This window comes from Cebus imitator, unplaced genomic scaffold, assembly GCF_001604975.1.
Source record: "Cebus imitator isolate Cc_AM_T3 unplaced genomic scaffold, Cebus_imitator-1.0 Scaffold540, whole genome shotgun sequence".
Classification (NCBI taxonomy): domain Eukaryota; kingdom Metazoa; phylum Chordata; class Mammalia; order Primates; family Cebidae; genus Cebus; species Cebus imitator.
This window is the reverse complement of record NW_016107855.1, coordinates 455,891-474,825: the sequence shown is the minus strand read 5'-3', so window position 1 is coordinate 474,825 and position 18,935 is coordinate 455,891. Positions and strand designations below refer to the sequence as shown.

At 41.8% G+C, this 18,935-nt stretch overlaps 1 protein-coding gene across 5 annotated transcripts in view; it reads left to right on the top strand.

The window, feature by feature from the left end:
- Positions 1-12,116, top strand: part of DCTN4 (dynactin subunit 4) — a 46,771-nt gene extending 34,655 nt beyond the window's left edge. For 4 of the 5 annotated variants that reach the window (XM_017515012.2, XM_037733626.1, XM_037733625.1 and 1 more), the window contains 4 exons: positions 3,208-3,262; positions 4,609-4,716; positions 7,341-7,438; positions 11,237-11,959. In XM_017515012.2, coding sequence (XP_017370501.1) covers positions 3,208-3,262; positions 4,609-4,716; positions 7,341-7,438; positions 11,237-11,450 — 475 coding nt within the window. In that variant the 3' untranslated portion in view covers positions 11,451-11,959. Of the gene's footprint in view, positions 1-3,207; positions 3,263-4,608; positions 4,717-7,340; positions 7,439-11,236 lie in introns of all 5 variants that reach the window. The other variant, XM_017515010.2, reaches the window with a different exon arrangement.
- Positions 12,117-18,935: the final 6,819 nt, after the last annotated feature.

The window sequence follows — 18,935 nt, the reverse complement described above, 5'->3', positions numbered from 1 at the left end:
ATAAGGACACATGCACACGAATGTTCACTGCAGCACCGTTTACAGTAGCAAAGACTTGGAACCTACCCAAATGCTCATCGTTGATAGACTGGACAGGGAAAATGTGGCACATATGCACCATGGAATACTATGCAGCCATAAAAAACGATGAGTTGGTGTCCTTTGTAGGGACATGGACGAACTTGGAAACCATCATTCTCAGCAAGCTGACACAAGAACAGAAAATCAGACACCACATGTTCTCACTCATAGGCGGGTGTTGAACAATGAGGACATATTGACACAGGGAGGGGAGCATCACACACTGAGGTCTGTTGTCGGGGACTAGGGGAGGGACAGTGGGGGTTGGGGAGTTGGGGAGGGATAACATGGGGAGAAATGCCAGATATAGGTGATGGGGATGGAGGCAGCAAACCACATTGCCATGTATGTACCTATGCAACAGTCCTGCATGTTCTTCACATGTACCCCAGAACCCAAAATGCAATTATATATATATATATGAAATTAAAGCCAGGAACAGTGGCTCACACCTGTAATCCCAGCACTTTGGAAGCCTGAGTCAGGAAGATCTCTTGAGCCCATGGGTTTAAGACCATCCTGGGCAACATAGTAAGATCCCATCTCTACAAAAAATTTTTTAAATTAGCCAGGTATGGTGGCATATACCTGTAGTTCTAGCTACTTGGGAGGCTGAGGTGAGTGGACCCCTTGAGCCCAGGAAGTCGAGGCTACAGTGAGCTATGGTTGTGCCACAGCACTCCAGCCTAGATAATGGAGCAGGACTCTAAGGAAAAAAAATTTAAAAAGACAAAATTAGCATCAAAGTCCTGAGACAATTAGTAAAGCAAGAAAGAATATTTGGCAGTTGTGATAAAGTTTAATATCCCAGGTATACAGAATTCCAGAAATTGAAAAGATAAAAATAGAAGGAGGCAGTAAAGTGGAATGTGGAACAAGGGATTTGAACAGGTAGCTTTTGGAAGAGGAATTTCAAATGGTCAGAAGATAGACTGTATATGGAAAGAAATTAAGACTTGATAGGAAAAGTTTTAAAAAGTAATTAGCATCTAGTGCTCATGAGAATGTGGGTAAATTTTTTTATGCATATATGCATGCATTGTTGGTAGGATCTTGAATTACTAGTCTTTTTGGAGAGTCATCTGGGAATATCAAAACAAGTTACATAGACGTTTTAACCCAGCAATATTATCTCAGGAATGTATTGTGTAGAAACAAAAGCACCAATATATAAAGATATATTTCCAAGGATGTGTGTTAGAATATTTTAATGGCAAAAAGTTGCAAACAGTTTAACAAACAGTTACAGTGTCGAACTGATTAACCATTAACAAGGAAGTAGTTGATTAAATCGAGATAACTTGTACTGTAGAATATTATGCAGCAATTAAAAATTAGGAAACAAAAAGATTGGGAAGTACATGTCTGGTGAGTCAGAAAGATCTAGGAGGGACAGGTGGGGGTCTGTCACTTACTGTTTTTGTCTAAACTTACTTCCCTTCTCTCTGAAATGGGAATAATGCCTTCCTGTTGGGGTTCTTGAATCAGATGAGTAATTACGTTTGCAAATGCCTTGTAACTCACCATAAAATACGTTCATTTTTCTAACTACTCTTATTTAATACATGATTAGTTAGGAATAGAGACCTAGAAATGGTACATGTGAAATCTGGGATTAACTCCTTTCTTACTTAAGAATTACACTCATTACAGAAACACTGAATGGTAGCCTGTGTTTAGCATCAATTTCTTAAGTTTGCTTTGAGAAAAAGTGTTTTTTTCTGACATCATTTTAGAATTGCCTGGCTGTCTTAATACAGATGCTCTGAGACCAGGTATGTGGCTCACACCTGTAATCTCAACACTTGGGGAGGCCAAGGCTGGAGGATAGCTTGAGCCTTAGGAGTTCAAGCCCAGCCTGGGCAACATAGTGAAACCTCATCTGTACAAAAAAGCAAAAAATTAGCTGAGCATGGTGGCACACACCTGTACTCCCAGCTACTTGGAAGATTGAGGTGGGACTATCACTTCAGCCTGGGAGGTTGAGGCTTCAGTGAGTCATGATTGTGCCATTACACCCCAGCCTGGGCAACAGCAAGACCCTGTCTCAAAAAAAGAACCACAAAAAACTACAGATTCCCTAGCATCAAACCTCAGACGTATTGAATTCAAATTCTCTCTTTTTTTTTTTTTTTTTTGGTGACGGAGTTTCACACATGTTACCCAGGCTGGAGTGCAATGGCGCGATCTCGGCTCGCTGCAACCTCCGCCTCCTGGGTTCAGGCAATTCTCCTGCCTCAGCCTCCTGAGTAGCTGGGATTACAGGCACGCGCCACCATGCCCAGCTAATTTTTTTTGTATTTTTGGTAGAGACGGGGTTTCACCATGTTGACCAGGTTGGTCTCGATCTCTTGAGCTCGTGATCCACCCGCCTCGGCCTCCCAAAGTGCTGGGATTACAGGCTTGAGCCACCGCGCCTGGCCTGAATTCAAATTCTTAGAAGTGGGGTCCTTACATTTCTTTTTAATGTTGTTGCATTTGTATGCGTGTGTATTTGTTTTTCTGAGATTAAGAAAGACAAAAGTTCCTTAAATTTTTGTTGTTACTCAGGTAATCCTGGTAGTCACCATGAAAAATAGCTCGTTTAAATTGTAAATGTCTTATTGCCTTAATTCTAAGATGTACTTTTTTCTCTGACATTTAGTGTTTCTGCAATAGATTTTGTATTATATTAATGTATGCACAGTAGTTAACATTTATGTGAGCTTTGTTCGAAGCACTTTTCAAAGCATTTTTGCATGTATTATTTAATTTATTCTTCACAGCAACCTTAAGTGATGGATATCATTATTTTCCTTATTTTATAATTGGGAAAACCAAGGCGCAAGGAGATAAATGTCTTGCCTTAGTTATTACTAAGCAATATCTTGATAAATAAATGCTAGTCCGGGGCCTGGGCAGTTTAAACTAGAAGTACATACAAGATTTCAGAAGGAACTCATACCAGTTTGGTCTTACATCTTTTCTTAAGTTCTTACTGTGATGATATGGTTCATTAAAATTATTGTTCTCTGATATGTTCTAATTAACATGAAGAAATCCTTTATTTACTGCACTAGATTTTTTAAAAGTAATAATTTTAAGAGACTCCAATGAACATTAATGCATTTTTTTATTTATGCATAGCAATTATATTCCAGAAGTGAGAATCATGTCAATTCCCAATCTTCGCTACATGAAGGTTAGTACCTTGCTTATTAATAAGAAAAAGGATTGATCAATGATGTGTGCATATATGTCTGTGGATGTCTGTGTGAGTATTTGGCACAGGATCCAGTGAGCAAGGGACAGAAAAGAAGACAGTTTGGGATTAAAAAGGGATTGAGACTTTAAATTTATGGACACTGAGATTCTTGACAACAGCATCTTTTAAAAGTAGGGAGAAGGAGCAGGGTACACATTATATTAAGTTGAAATTATAGGTGGGGAAAATATAAGGAGAGAATGTTGGGTCCCACAGGAATCTTTTGCTCTTCTCCAGCCTGGAGATTCTCCTCGATCTCCTGTATGTTATGTTTCAGGTACTAGGAATCAGCTAGTTTTCTTCTGTACCACAGCCCCTCTCTTCCTTGGAGTCCTCATCTACTCCCCTTCCTTCCACACACACACCCCGCCAGTGAATTGTAGAATATTCTACAGCAACCTCTGTAGCTCTTTTTTACATGCTGCTCCTGATAATATAAATGTTTATTATATGGTCCTTCATTTGAAGGTTTTTTTTTTTTTTGCTTATCTAGAGAAAGTACCAAACAAGGGCAGATTATCACAATTCAAGAAGTCTTAAAAAGTTTTTATAAGGCCGAGCACAGTGGCTCACACCTGTAATCCGAGAACTTTGGGATGCCAAGAAAAGTAGATTGCTTAGGCCCAAGAGGTCAAGACCAGGCTGGGCAATATGGAGAAACCCCATCTCTACAAAAAATATAAAAAATTTGCCAGGCATGGTCGCTCACACCTGTGGTCCCAGCTACTCAGGAGGCTGAGATGGGATCACCTGAGCTCAGGAGGTCCAGGCTGCAGTGAGCCATGATCACGCCACTGCACTCCAGCCTGGGTGACAGAGTAAGACCCTGTCTCAAAAATAAAGAAATAATAAAAAAATTTTTAAGTTTTTATAATCTTGATGTGCCATTTTTTCTGTTAATGCATCTGACTGGCCTGTGGCTCCCACATTTTATTTGTGAGGGGGCCTCCTTTTCAGTCCTTAAATGTCAACCTGGGTGGGACAAGAGTTTTAACTTTAAACAATCACTTAGATAATGAACATTCCTCAATTTCCGGATATAGTTACTGGCCTTTTCAGTGGAATCTGTCCCATTTCCTCAGTGAGACAGCAACTCCAGAAAGAATTTACTCTAATGTATAGATAATAGAATAGATAGTAAGCACGTAGAGAACACAGTGACATAGCGGTATAGGTAGGGTGTCATTGCTCAGGAGTAATGGGGGGATGGTAATTTTGTGAAATATTTGGTATAGCAGCTAAGAAAGTGGCGAATGTCTGAGAGATGTGTTTCCTATTCCCAGGAAAGCCAGGTCCTCCTGACTCTTACGAATCCAGTTGAGAACCTCACCCATGTGACTCTGTTGGAGTGTGAGGAGGGGGACCCTGATGATATCAATAGCACTGCTAAGGTAGGAGCATTTTGCCTCAGCCTGACTGACCCTCACTTTGCTTGGAGTGGCTTAAAACACTCCACACTTGGCTGGGTGCATTGGCTCACTCCTGTAACCCTAGCACTTTGGGAGGCAGAGGTGGGCAGATCACCTGAGGTAGGGAGCTCGAGACCAACTTGACCAACATGGAGAAACCCTGTCTCTACTAAAAATACAAAATTAGCCGGGCATGGTGGCGCATGCCTGTAATCCCAGCTACTTGGGAGACTGAGGCGGGAGAATCGCTTGCACCCAGGAGACGGAGGTTGTGGTGAGCTGAGATTGCACCATTCCAGCCTGGGTGACAAGAGTGAAACTCTGTCTCAAAAAAAAACCACTCCGGCCGGGCACGGTGGCTCAAGCCTGTAATCCCAGCACTTTGGGAGGCCGAGGCGGGTGGATCACGAGGTCAAGAGATCGAGACCATCCTGGTCAACATGGTGAAACCCCGTCTCTACTAAAAATACAAAACATTAGCTGGGCATGGTGGTGCGTGCCTGTAATCCCAGCTACTCAGGAGGCTGAGGCAGAAGAATTGCCTGAACCCAGGAGGCGGAGGTTGCGGTGAGCCGAGATCGCGCCATTGCACTCCAGCCTGGGTAACATGAGTGAAACTCCGTCTCAAAAAAAAAAAAAAAAAAAAAAAAAACCACTCCACACTCTCCTTTCCACATCTAGTCAGCAAGTTCTTTTGATTCCACCTCCTAAGTTTTTTCAGTTTATCCTGAAACACACTGCCCTATTTGAAGGTCTCATTGTTTCTTACCTGGACTGTGACAGTAACTTCCTAACTAACCTTGCTATTTTTACACCACCACCTCCATTTCAACACATTTCTTCTCTACTGCCACCAGGGCGATCCTTCTCAAATCTAACTCTGTGCATGCTGGTCATTTAGCATCGCCCTTGACTGAGATGAAGCCTAAATTTTTGGCATAGCATAAGAGCTCCTTGATGACATACTTCTGTCTGTTCCTCCAGTGTGATATTCCTTCAGATCCTCAAATTTAGCACTCTGAATTGTGTATATTAATGGTTGTGATTCAGACAGATCCAGTGGGTTATAAACTTTGACGCTGGAGAATTGTGCATGCTATTTGCTTTACCTAGAATGCCTCCTTCCTATCCTGACTCCCCTAATATACATTCCCTTTCATTCAGCCTCTCAGTCTCATGCATTCATTCTTCAACACTTGTGAAATACTATTTCCTTTTAGAAATTATATGCTTGAAATCATTTAGAAGCTGGTATGCTTCCTCCAGATTCCTCTACCTTACAAAGAGTACACATACAGCACTAACTAGGCCAGTGCAATGTTTCATTTCACACCTGTAATCCTAGCGCTTTGGGAGGCTGAGGCGGGCGGATGATCTGAGGTCAGGAGTTCGAGACCAGCCTGGCCAACGTAGTAAAACCCCATCTCTACTAAAATACAAAAATTAGCCGGGCATAATGGAGGGTGCCTGTAATCCCATCTGCCTGGGAGGCTGAGACGGGAGAATTGCTTGAATCCGAGAAGATGGTGGTTACAGTGAGCTGAGATCGCACCACTACACTCCAGCCTGGGTGGCTGAGTGAGACTCTGTCTCAAAAAAAAGAATAAAACAAAAAAACACAGCACTGAGTAAATATTAAAGTGGTTGATTTTGACCCCCAGTATTAGTTGAATGAATGTAATATGGCCTCTTTATATTTTGCTACTTTGTAATTCATTTAGTACTTGAAATTTTAGAACAAGAGGTTTTCTCTATAGATCATGTATTACTGATTCATAATTCAGCATCATATTTATAATAATGATTAAAAAGGATACCTATATCTTTAGCTGTTATTGAAATAATATTATTAGAGAATTTCTGTTCTCTTTTTCCTTTTTTCATGATTTCACTTACTACCTCCAAAGACAGATAACACTTATCTGGTCCTTGCTGCTTTTTTCTCTGTTAACACCAATAAGCAGCTCAGCAGCTTCAGGTAAGACAGAAACAGAAATAAGTACCTGATACATAAGCACAGCTTGTCTTTATCTCTCTTTATACGTCCCCTCCCTCATTTGTATCCATAATTAGAAATTTGATTGACGTTGTTAACTGTTAACCTCTGATGGAGCAAAGCTGCGGCCTAATTATTACATAAGTTTGAAGAATGCTAATTTTTTTCCATGACCGTAAACACCTACTATCTCATGTGAGTTTATGTATCAGGTACTAGGAATCTGCTGATACCATGTCAGAAAACAATGTGATGGAACCAGTATTTTTCTTTTGTGTTGTTCTTAATGATGGACTATTTCAGGTGTATCGAAAAATATAAAAAATAATATGGCAAACACCCATTTCTCCCCATCCCCTTAAGAAATAAAACATGAAAGACACAATTGAACCCCTCATGTTCTCCCCAGTTCCTCAATGCAGACCCCATGAAGTAAGTACTCACTTAACTTTACCTTTCTCTTAAAACCTTTGTTCTTATAAACTCCATGTAAGTAGCATATGTTTCCTGAAACTTGCTGTGTGCTTCCACATGTCTAAATCAGTGTCATACTTTGCTGTATTCTGTCACACTGGTCCTTTCTCAGACAGGCCTCTGTGTTGCTCTCCAGGTGGTGGTGCCTCCCAAGGAGCTCGTTTTAGCTGGGAAGGATGCAGCAGCAGAGTACGATGAGTTGGCAGAACCCCAAGACTTTCAGGACGATCCCGAGTAAGTGATCTTTTCGTGATCCCCATACCACAATTGGCTGATACAGAATGCCTATTTATATATCCAATTTTTTTGTCTGGATTTTTAAAAATAACATTTTTCTTCCTGTTTCTAAAAATAATTATTGTAGAAAATTGGGGAAATATATGTAAAACAATGAAGAAGAAAATAAAATTATCCCACTACCAGAGATAAACACCATTAACATTTTTGGTATTTGTCCTTCCAGATATTTCTCCCCTCATTGGGATCATTCTGTAAATACAGTTTTTTTGCCTTTGTTTTTCACTTGAATATATTTTCCCATGTTAATAAAAAAAAAATTAAGTATATGAGTTTCATGGTTGTGGAGAGGATACAATATTCTATCCCTATAGATTTATCATTGGGTTTGTTCCCACCTCCACCCCCTTAGAGTAATTAATAGATTTTACTCCCTCATACCCAATAGCTGAAAAGTAAGAACCAAACCTTTCACTAACTGGGGACTATGTTCATCAGAGAATTCAGTCTATAGGCTGAATGATTTCAATAATTTGAACAGACAATTTAATATAAAGAATTGTTCACTTGCATAACTTAAAAAGTGAAAAAGAACACTAAAGTAGCAATTTTATGCTACTTCATGGGAATAAATTTCAAAGACAGCTATTTTATGAGGCAGCTACCACCCTTAGGGTGGTGGTAACAAAGGGAAATAGAATGATTAAAATTTAGAAATTAAAGAAGGAGCTCCACGTAGCTGAAACTCAGGCCTCCGGTGAGCTGAAGGGGAACACTGCTTGCCTGGTCCTGGCATCTCGTGATGGCAAAGGAGGGGTGGCATGATGAAACTGGTTATACAAGAATTGGAAAACGTCAACTGCATACTGCCACTTCCTGGGTCAAGAAGCATTGCTGGGCTGGGCATAGTGGCCCACCCTTGTATTCTCAACATTTCAGGAGTCCAAGGCAGGAAGATCACTTCAGCCCAGGAGTTTGAGACCAGCCTGGGCATATAGTGAGACCCCGTCTCTACAAAAAAATTTTAAAAATTAGGCAGGTGTAGCAGCGCGTGCTTGTAGTCCCTCCGAGCTACTCAAGGGACTGCGATGGGAAGATCACTTGAGCCCTGGAGGCAGAGGTTGCTTTGAGCCGTGATTGTGCCACTGCACTCCAGCCTAAGCAACACAACTAGACTCTGTCTCAAAAAAAAAAATAAAAGACGTTTTTGGAGTGATGCCCATAGGGAACAGGGACCACAAGCAAACGGGAATCTCTAAAGGAAGAGCAAGACCCTTCCTCCTCCAGACTTCTAGTCTCCCTTTAGAGCCTGCTACTGACGAAACCTCACAAGGAGCCAGCTGACCAAACAGAAACGGTCTGAGCAGAATCCTGTATCACAATGCAAAACAGAGAGAGGTGTACTGGAGCTGAAAAACAGTAGCTTAATAAACTGGCACAGAGAACATTTACGGTTTTTGTTTTGTTTTTTGAGACGGAATCTCACTCTGTCGCCCAGGCTGGAGTAGTGCAGTGGCGTGATCTCCTGCTCGCTGCAACCTCCACCTCCCGAGCTCAAGTGATTCTCCTACCTCAGCCTCCCAAGTAGCTTGGATTACAGGTGAGCGCCACCACACCTGGCTAATTTTTGTATTTTTAGTAGAGATGGGGTTTCACCATGTTGCCAAGGCTGGTATCAAACTCCTGACCTAAAGTGATCTACCTGCCTTGGCCTTCCAGAGTGCTGGGATTACAGGCATGACCCACTGTGCCTGGCCCATTTATGGTTTTTAACAGAGTGATCAAAAGCTTTCTCAACAAGATATTGGAGAGAAGAAATAATATAACGTAGGTTAGAAAAATAAAGCCAGGCACAGTGGCTCACTCCTGTAATCCCAGCACTTGGGGAGCTGAGGCGGGCAGATGACTTGAGGTCAGGCATTCGAGACCAGCCTGGCCAACATGGCAAAATCCTGTCTCTGCTAAAAATACAAAAATTAGCCAGGCATGGAGGCACACACCTGTAATCCCAGCTGAGACAGGAAAATCGCTTGAACCCTGGAGGTTCAAATGTGGGTTAACTTCAGAAAGCACCAGGTCAAGTGTTGTGTTTTGTTTTGTTTATTCTATAACATTCCAGACCCCAACCCCAGAGGATTTTTTTTTTAGCAGGTCTAGCTAGGGACCAGAAATCCAAATTTATTTGGGAAAAGCTTCCCGGGTATGAATGGTTGCCTGGGAAATTAAGGACAAAAAGAAAGACTGACATTTTCCTTTTTACGATTTTAAACTATATGAGTTTTTTTTTTTTTTACATGACTCATACAAATCAAAGGTTTGGTTAGTTACCGTAATACAAAATGTACTGAATTGTACAGTACAAAATGCATTCTCTGAAATCCTTGCTTTATGCGAGTCCTTAAATTAATTAGGTACAGAAATGTGTTAAGCCAAGGTATACTTCTGGAAAGATTGTCTGAGATACCAAATTTCAGTCTGATTACATGCTAGAGTAATTAAAAACTGAATTCATTATATTTCAGATTAGATTTAATGGAACTTTCAGATTTCTAGAAACTAACACTGTATAAATATATGAATGTATAATTCCAGTAACCTTTCTTAGAGTAACTGAATATCATTTGGATCATTTGGATGGTAGACAGATGCTGTTTATTTCATTGCCCTTTTACTTTCAGAAACCAAGTTATTAAAGCACAAACTTTATGCACAAATGAGGGGAAATTGAAATGGAAACCCCAATGAAGAGACATTTTTATGCTGCAATTCCGAATTACATAGGTTATTTACAAAAACACTCTGATTTATAGTATTCCAAAATTTCCCTTAAAGCATTGAGTTATTAAAACTTCCCACAGTATGGCCAGGCATGGTGGCTCATGCCTGTATCCCAGCACTTTGGGATGCTGAGGCAGGAGAATTGTTTCAGCTTAGGAGGTCAAGGCTACCGTGAGCAATGATCGTGCCACTGCTCTCCAGCCTGGGTGACAGAGCAAAACCTTGTCTCTAAAAAATAAAAATAAATAACTTTCCACAGTATGAGTCTATGTTCTGCAGAAATATTACCACATTTGCACAGAGGTAATTATAAAGGGATGTTTGCAGCACCATTGTTTATAATAGAGAAAAATTGGCAGCAACCTCAGTATATGCCAATTATGGTAAATACATAATTGAATACTATGCAACCATTACATAGAATGTAGATGATCTATATATACCAACATAGAAAGGCGTTTGTGATAAACATAGTGAAAAAAATCAAGTTATAGAATAGTGTGTAGTATCTGTATTGGTTAAAAAAGCAGAAAAGTGTAAGCTCACAGAAAAATATATGGCCGGCGCACTGGGTTATACCAGTAATCCCAGCACTTTCGGAGGCCAAGGTGAGCAGATCACTTGAGCCCTGGTGTTCGAGACCAGCCTGGGCAACATGGTGAAACCCTATCTCTACCAAAAAATATATATATTAATATATAAAGCTAGCCAGGAGTGGTGGTGCATGCCTGTAGTTCCAGTTACTCAGAAGGCTGATATGGGAGAATTACTTGAGCCCGCGAAACAGAGGTTGCAGTGAGCTGAGATCGAGCCATTGTACCCCCGCCTGGGTGACAGAGCGAGACTCTGTCTCAAAAATACAAAACAAAAATACTTGGTAGGTTAAGAACAAAGTGTTCATGGGTTTTCTGTGTGTGCTGGAGGAAAGAATAAGGTGAAAGACTACTTTTACTGTAAGTCTTAGTGGTTTGGCTGATTTTTTATCTACCTAATACTTGCTTTTTTTTCTTTCCATAGCATTATAGCCTTCAGAAAGGCCAACAAAGTGGGTATTTTCATCAAAGTTACCCCACAGCGTGAGGAGGGTGAAGTGACCGTGTGCTTCAAGATGAAGCATGATTTTAAAAACCTGGCAGCCCCCATTCGCCCCATTGAAGAAAGTGACCAGGGCACAGAAGTCATCTGGCTCACCCAGCATGTGGAACTTAGCTTGGGCCCGCTGCTTCCTTAAAAGGTTCCATTGGAGGGCAGATCCCAAAGGACAGTGTCACCATAAACCTGCTTTAAAATGTGGAAGCTGCTGCTTCATTAGGCCTTGTTTATAATGATGTACCCATGCACTACAGAATTCTATTGCTAGGAAAGTGGGAGCATAGTGAGGCATTGGGAACACAGGGTAACTACTGTTCTTCTTGCTCTTACCGCTGTTGACACCAGTGAGTCCGTGTCTCCCTCACTGAGCCCTGCACGTTGAATAACAACAGCATAATTCCATACCAGGAAAGGGGATGGGTATTCCCTGGAGTGGCATTGTATTTACCACCTGAGAAACTCTGTACTGTACTGACTCTTGATCTGATCTCACTAAAAGATCACAATGTCACAGAAGAAACTTAAATGATAACCCAAAGGCGGACCTGCTATTCATGATCCAGCATTGGTGGCAATGTACCAACTGCTTTCTGCATTCCATTAAATATAATCTAACAGTCTAAAACATATCCCTTCACTTGCCGTAATGGCTGCCGTTTTGCCGTAGATTTCTATGTAACAGAAAAATTGAATTGTCACATCATCTTTAGTATTATGATGATTGGAACAGCCTATGAAGTTGTTAAGGCACTCTCATTTGCCCTCCCTTTCTGACTAAATACAGGACACTTACTAACTTAGTTGTCTTAACTTTTTTCCCGATAAAATATGGGACCTTTCAAGAAGAATTTGAGAAGCAAGCAATAACATGTCATGTCAAGGGGGTAGGAAATTCCATTCGTTTTAAATATTGCCACAACACCCAGGGATTAATGCTGCCACAGGGGGGCGATCTTTATTTGTCTTACTGCCTACACCTTCTCTGTTCTGCCTTTGTAACTCAGTAAGTTCTATTTGGGACCTGGAAAAGAACCCAAATAAAACCTGAGTGGACAGGTTCACTTCTGGAATGCAGAAAACATTTTAAAGGTTAAATTTTTAGCATATTTACAACTAGCGTTCTTTCCATTGATTTGAAGGGGGAGTTAACTGTTATAATCTCTTGAATCCAAAACTGAATATTAAGAATTTTGCCCCAGGCCGGGCGCGGTGGCTCAAGCCTGTAATCCCAGCACTTTGGGAGGCCGAGGCGGGTGGATCACGAGGTCAAGAGATCGAGACCATGCTGGTCAATATGGTGAAACCCCGTCTCTACTAAAAATACAAAAAATTAGCTGGGCATGGTGGCGCGTGCCTGTAATCCCAGCTACTCAGGAGGCTGGGGCAGGAGAATTGCCTGAACCCAGGAGGCGGAGGTTGCGGTGAGCCGAGATCGCGCCATTGCACTCCAGCCTGGGTAACAAGAGCGAAACTCCGTCTCAAAAAAAAAAAAAAGAATTTTGCCCCTTACTAAGTTTAAGACTTTTGTCATATGGTGAGTCAAATAAGACCATTTTGATTGTAAACCATAAAATAGTTAAGCAAGTAGCCCACAACTGTGGCCTAACAGCAGACATGCTGTTTTCACTTGGTATCCTGGAGTTGGGTTGCTAACCTTTATTTCTATGATGTTTTCTAAAATGAAACTTGACAAAGTAGACCACCAGCTGCACCGTGTTTTATGTAAACGTATTGTTAGTAAGTGGCCAAGAGACTTGAGGAAAAGATAAATTTTCGGTTTACCTTGGTCTTGTTTTAAGTCTTGAGTTAAAAAACATAATTAAAGATAAAATATAATGTAGAATATAGATGGGAGATAGTCCTTGTAAGCTTCCCTTGAAAATGTTTTAAATATTTAGGAAGCTTGTAAAAGATACTAAATCATGCTCTTAAGGTCTAGCCAATTTTATGAAATAGTCCCACAGAGTAATATATGTGATGCAGTGTAAGAAAGAAAATACTCATCTCTAACATTATGGTAGATATAAGGTTTAGCCTCTTAGGAGTTGGAGCACAGGAATGAGTAATTACAGATTTGCAGACTATAGAAAGAGTTTAGCTTTTGTTCTGACCCCACAGGGTCTTGGATTTTTATTTCACTACCTGCTAGGGCTTACTGTGAAGTCACTGCTCCGTATTTGCCAGTGGAGGAAATGGGCATCAAAGTAGAGAATACCTTCATATGTTTACACGTTTGGATAGACTACACACATGTCATATGTTTATGGCAGGTAGCTGGTATTTGTTCCCAAAAGTAATAATGTTGAAGTATGTGTCTTATATTCCTGTATGACACAGAAACACAAAATACTTTGATTGTAAACTTTTTTTCTTCAGAAGCCAAACTAACTTGAAGAATAACAGAGCCATTGGTGTAATGTTTCCTCGAGATAGGTTTTAGTGCAAGCTAGTATTCCGCGTGTTTGTAAACGTGATTCAACACCTGCAGCTGGTGAATTAGGAATTGTATTTGTTGCCTTTTTTATATTAGATGAGGTGCAAAAATTTTAATGCTAGTCAGTATGCACCACCATGGGAAAGTTAGTTCTCCTTAGCATATGAAACTAGAGTTTTGGAAACTTAGGCTAAGTTAATCTGGATTTGTTATTTGATTCGCCCACTAACGTCTTCTTTTGTTGGAAGTGCTTATCAGCATAATGAGCTAAGTGTCATGCATATTTGTGAAGAAACATCCCTTTTGGTCCCTTTTGGGAAGGAGAGGCACTCCTTGATCTTTATGAATCACAGGTTACTGTTTTGCCTTATTGCTTAACTTAATGTAGTGAAATAAAGCAGACAAAGCTTGAGTGTGTGTTTTGTTTGGTTTCATGTAGACACTAAGTAGCATGGCCTACAGCCGAAAGATAGGAGTGGAGTTAAGAGAGTTGGTGGGGCATGCTCCCTTCCATTTCTTTAAGTGAAGTAATCTAAACTCTCTTAGCAGGTTAGTTCACCGTAATCTATGAGAGATGTTGCTTTGAGCTTCTTATATACATATTCGCAGAACCGTTATATAAATGTTGTTAGACTTCCAGTTTTTATCCTGGGTCATTGCTTCTAAAGATGTCCTTTGCAGTATACACTGTGGTCTGCCTCCACCAATGGCCACTCATCCACCTTCATCTGTACCTTCATAACTCTTCCTTCCCTCCTGTTACTTAGATGAATTGTTCACACTCTTCCTGTCTGAAGCCGGCCCCACCTCTTAACAGTCAAGCACGTCCTCTTACCTATTCTCAGATAGCATCGGCAGCTCTCGCCTTCCTTTTTCCATCAGCATGTGATTTATCTCATCTTAAAAAAGATATTAGCCTCACTCTCCTCTTCAGCTGCCACCCCATTTCTCCACTCCCTTCACAGCAAAACTCCTCCAACTTTGGCTGGGCACGATCGCTCACACCTGTAATGCCAGCACTTTGGGAGGCCGAAGCAAGAGGATCACTGGAGCCCAGGGGTTTGAGACAAGACTGGACGATGTAACAAGACCTTGTCTCTATTTAAGTAAACGTCTTTCAAAAACCAAACCCTAACTCAACCTTCCAGTTCTTCCATTCTCACCTGAACCCATTCCAGTTAGAGTGTTACCCCCACCCCTTGGTCAAGGTCACCAGTGATCACCACAGTTAACTATGGGGTCAGTTCTCAGTCCTTAACTATGTGATTTTTTCAGTAGATCTGACATTTTCTCTCTCCCTTCTTAAAAGGCTTTACTTGGTTTCCAGAACACAACACTCCTGGTTTTGAGGCAGAGCAGGGACCCCCTCTTTGGAGGCTTGTGGGCCCCTCCACACATGGAAATAAAGGAAAATCGTGAGTTCCTTCAACAGAATTCTAGGCACCAAGCTAGCTGGGAGAAGTTAGTGACCAACTTGATAAGAAGGTAACAGTAGCTGAAAACAATAGCCAAGGAAGTCAGAGCGAGATGTTTTGTTCCCTATAGAAACTAAAGATACCATCATATATGTTCCTGGGTTTTCAGAAACCTGGACTCTCGCCAGACAGATTTAAACCTCAGATAAGGGGAAACTGAGAACCGAACTCTGACCACTGTTCGTTGTTCTAAGTTGCTTCCTGAGAGGCCTGGAGGAAGTCATGCCAACCGGCCAGAGCTATCATTCTTTTCTATGGATGCCAAGGTTAGACAGCTTCACCACCTTAACCAATCATAAATCAAAAAATCTCTGAATCCACCAGTGACCTTGAGCCCATCCCCAATCCCAGCTCTGAGATGTCCCACCTTTTTAGGTCAAACTCATGTGTAGCCTCTGTATTGACTTATGACTTTGCCTGTAACTTCTCTCCCTGCCTTTAAAAACGTGTACCTGTAAGCCATCTAGGAGTTTGGGTCTTAAGCGTGATCCGGGCGGTTCTCCTTGCTTGATGCCCTGCAGTAAAATACCTCACTTTCTGTTGCTGCTAGCCTGATGTCAAGGACTCTGCAGCACTGGGTGAGCAGACCCCAGTTTAGTTCAGTAACAGTTTTCTGTCTACCCTACTAGAAACGTTTCTTCCGGATTCTTTGCTAGTTCTTTTCCATCTTCCCAACCTTGCAGTATACCAAATCTCATTTCTCACACTTCTTTCCTCTTTACACTCACTCTTTTAATGATCTTGCCCAGTTTCAGTGGCAAGAATGCTGAGAAAAGATTTATTCCTAAGGCCCACACATAGGGCCTACTGAAGACAGGCTGAATTGAATTAGAACCAACAAAGCACCCCTTTACTTCTCCCCTACTACCAGCGTACCAAGCAGCTAGTAACAAGCATCCGTTTCTAGGGTATGGGCACGGGCCTAGAAAGTTAGCCAGTACTGTGCAGGTAGGCAGGACAGCTGTAAGCTGAGGATGAAGCATGAACACAAGTTCTTCAGCCCCAATCTACAACACAGAATAATGCTAAAGTACATGAAATCTGTGGCACACTGAAAGCAACCATAGCAATAAAACCCAACCCCAGGCCAGTCACGGTGGCTTACGCCTATAATCCCAGCACCTTGGGAGGCCAAGGCAGACAGATCACCTGAGATCGGGAGTTTGAGACCGGCTTGACCAACATGGTAAAACCCCCTCTCTACTAAAAATACAAAAAATTAGCCAGGTGTGGTGATGGGTGCCTGTAATCCCAGCTACTCAGGAGGCTGAGTCCGGAGAATCGCTTGAACCCAGGAGGTGGAGGTTGCAGTGAGCCAAGATCATGCCATTGCACTCCAGCATGGGCAACAAGAGTGAAACTGTCTCAAAATATATATATATGTAATAACCCAAGCCCAGCTCGATTCCTGACCAGATTGACCAAACCCCATGCAGACGGTCTAACAGAAGATATTTGCCCATTTCCAAGCATTAATATGATTTACCTCATTCATTACCTCATTCTCTTCGGTTACATAATCAACGACGGCCGGGCACGGTAGTTTATGCCTATAATCCCAGCACTTTAGGAGGCTGAGGCAGGCAGATTGCTTGAGGCCAAGAGTTCAAGACCAGCCTGGCCAACACGGTGAAACCCTGTCTCTACTAAAAGTACAAAAATTGGCCGGGTATAGTGGTGCAGGCCTATAGTCCCAGCTACTCAGGAGAATCACTTGAACTCAGGAGGCAGAGGTTACACTGAACTGAGACTGCACCACTGCACTCCAGCCTGGGCGAGAGAATGAGACTCTGTCTCAAAAGTAAAATAAAATAAAAATGCGTAAGCAATGAGTGGCATTCAATAAAGAATTGGGACACACAAAAAAGCAAAAAAATTCAGCACATTCCTCACAGATAAAGCAATCTATAGGACTATATATGGAAATAACCCAGATGTTTGAACTAATGGACAGAGACTTGAGCATGCTCTTGGGGCTCAGAAAATGATATCCCAAATTAAGGCTCTGAAGCAGCCTCAGAAGCAAAAGTTTCTCTCCGACCTTCTGCCTTCTTGTCTCTGGAGCTTCATTCTCCCCCAAGCCTAGCCACAGACACCGAATCCTTTTTCCTCAAGGTGGGTCATAGAGAGAACCCCTTTTTCCAAAGCCAGCCATAAAACATAAAAATACTACTACTCTAGGCTGGGTGCGGTGGCTCACACCTATAATCCCAGCCCTTTGGGAGGCCGAGGCAGGTGGATCACGAGGTCAGGAGTTTGAGATCAGCCTGACCAACACAGGGAAACCCTGTCTCTACTAAAAATACAAAAATTAGCCAGGTGTGGTGGTGGGTGCCTGTAATACCAGCTACTGAGGAGGCTGAGGCAGGAGATTTGCTTAAGCCCGGGAGGCAGAGGTTGCAGTGAGCTGAGATGGCGCCACCGCACTCTAGCCTCGGCAACAGATCAAGACTTTGTCTCAGAAAAGAAAAACAGGTCATGCCTATGAGGAAAGCTCTGCTGCAAAACCATGCGGCTTTAGATACACTCACAGCAGCACAAGGGGAGCCTGCGTCATCATAAAAACTGAAATGCTGTGTATGCATTCCAGATGAATCGAAGAACATAACCCAACTTATGACTCATATGAAAACCCAGATAACCAACTGTCAGATCCAAAACTCTCACTAATAGACTGCTTGAGTGGTTGGTTTGGATCCTGGGAAATTTAGTGGCAGATGCTATTGCTTATAATAGGAAAAATAACAATAATTTATGTTCTGTCTTGTTTCTGCTTACCATGTTGTTATAGTATGTGTTGGCAAATAAGTCAGTGCACAACCAAAAGGGCTAGGGTAATGACTGCCGTAGAATTGCTTTAATTGAGGAGGCAGGACTACAGCCCGACTCAGGTTTGCTTTTTTTGTTGTCATTGTTGTTGCTTTAAATCTGGCCTAGTCCCTATATCTATTTTTTCTTCTCTTTCTTTTTTCCTTTCTAGGAAAGTAAAATTCCTCACAGGAATATCCTTGTGGGCAAAATATGGGGGAGGTGTGTAGCTTTCATCCTAAAGCCATCTTATTTGGGACCCAAAAGCAGGAGGCAGGTTTGTGTGACCCAGTTCCCAGCTTGACTTTTCCCTTTGGCTTAATGAGTTTGAGGTCCCAAGATTTAATTTCCTTTCACATGTCCCCCCTTTTTTCTTTAAAATCTTTTGGAGAAAGCATTTTATTTTTTTATTGCATTTTAGGTTTTGGGGTACATGTGAAGAACATGCAAGATTGTTGCATAGGTACACACATGACAGTGTGATTTGCTGCCTTCCTCCCCATCACCTATATCTGGCATTTCTCCCCATGCTATCTCTCCCCAACTCCCCACCCCCTGCTGTCCCTCCCCTATTTCCCCCCCAATAGACCTCAGTGTGTGATGCTCCCCTCCCTGTGTCCATGTGTTCTCATTGTTCAACACCCACCTATGAGTGAGAACATGTGGTGTTTGATTTTCTGTTCTTGTGTCAGTTTGCTGAGAATGATGGTTTCCAGGTTCATCCATGTCCCTACAAAGGACACCAACTCATCGTTTTTGATGGCTGCATAATATTCCATGGTGTATATGTGTCACATTTTCCCTGTCCAGTCTATCATTGATGGGCATTTGGGTTTTTTATTTTATTTTATTTTTTTTAAGATGGGGTTTCACCATATTGGTCAGGCTGGTCTCGAACTCCTGACCT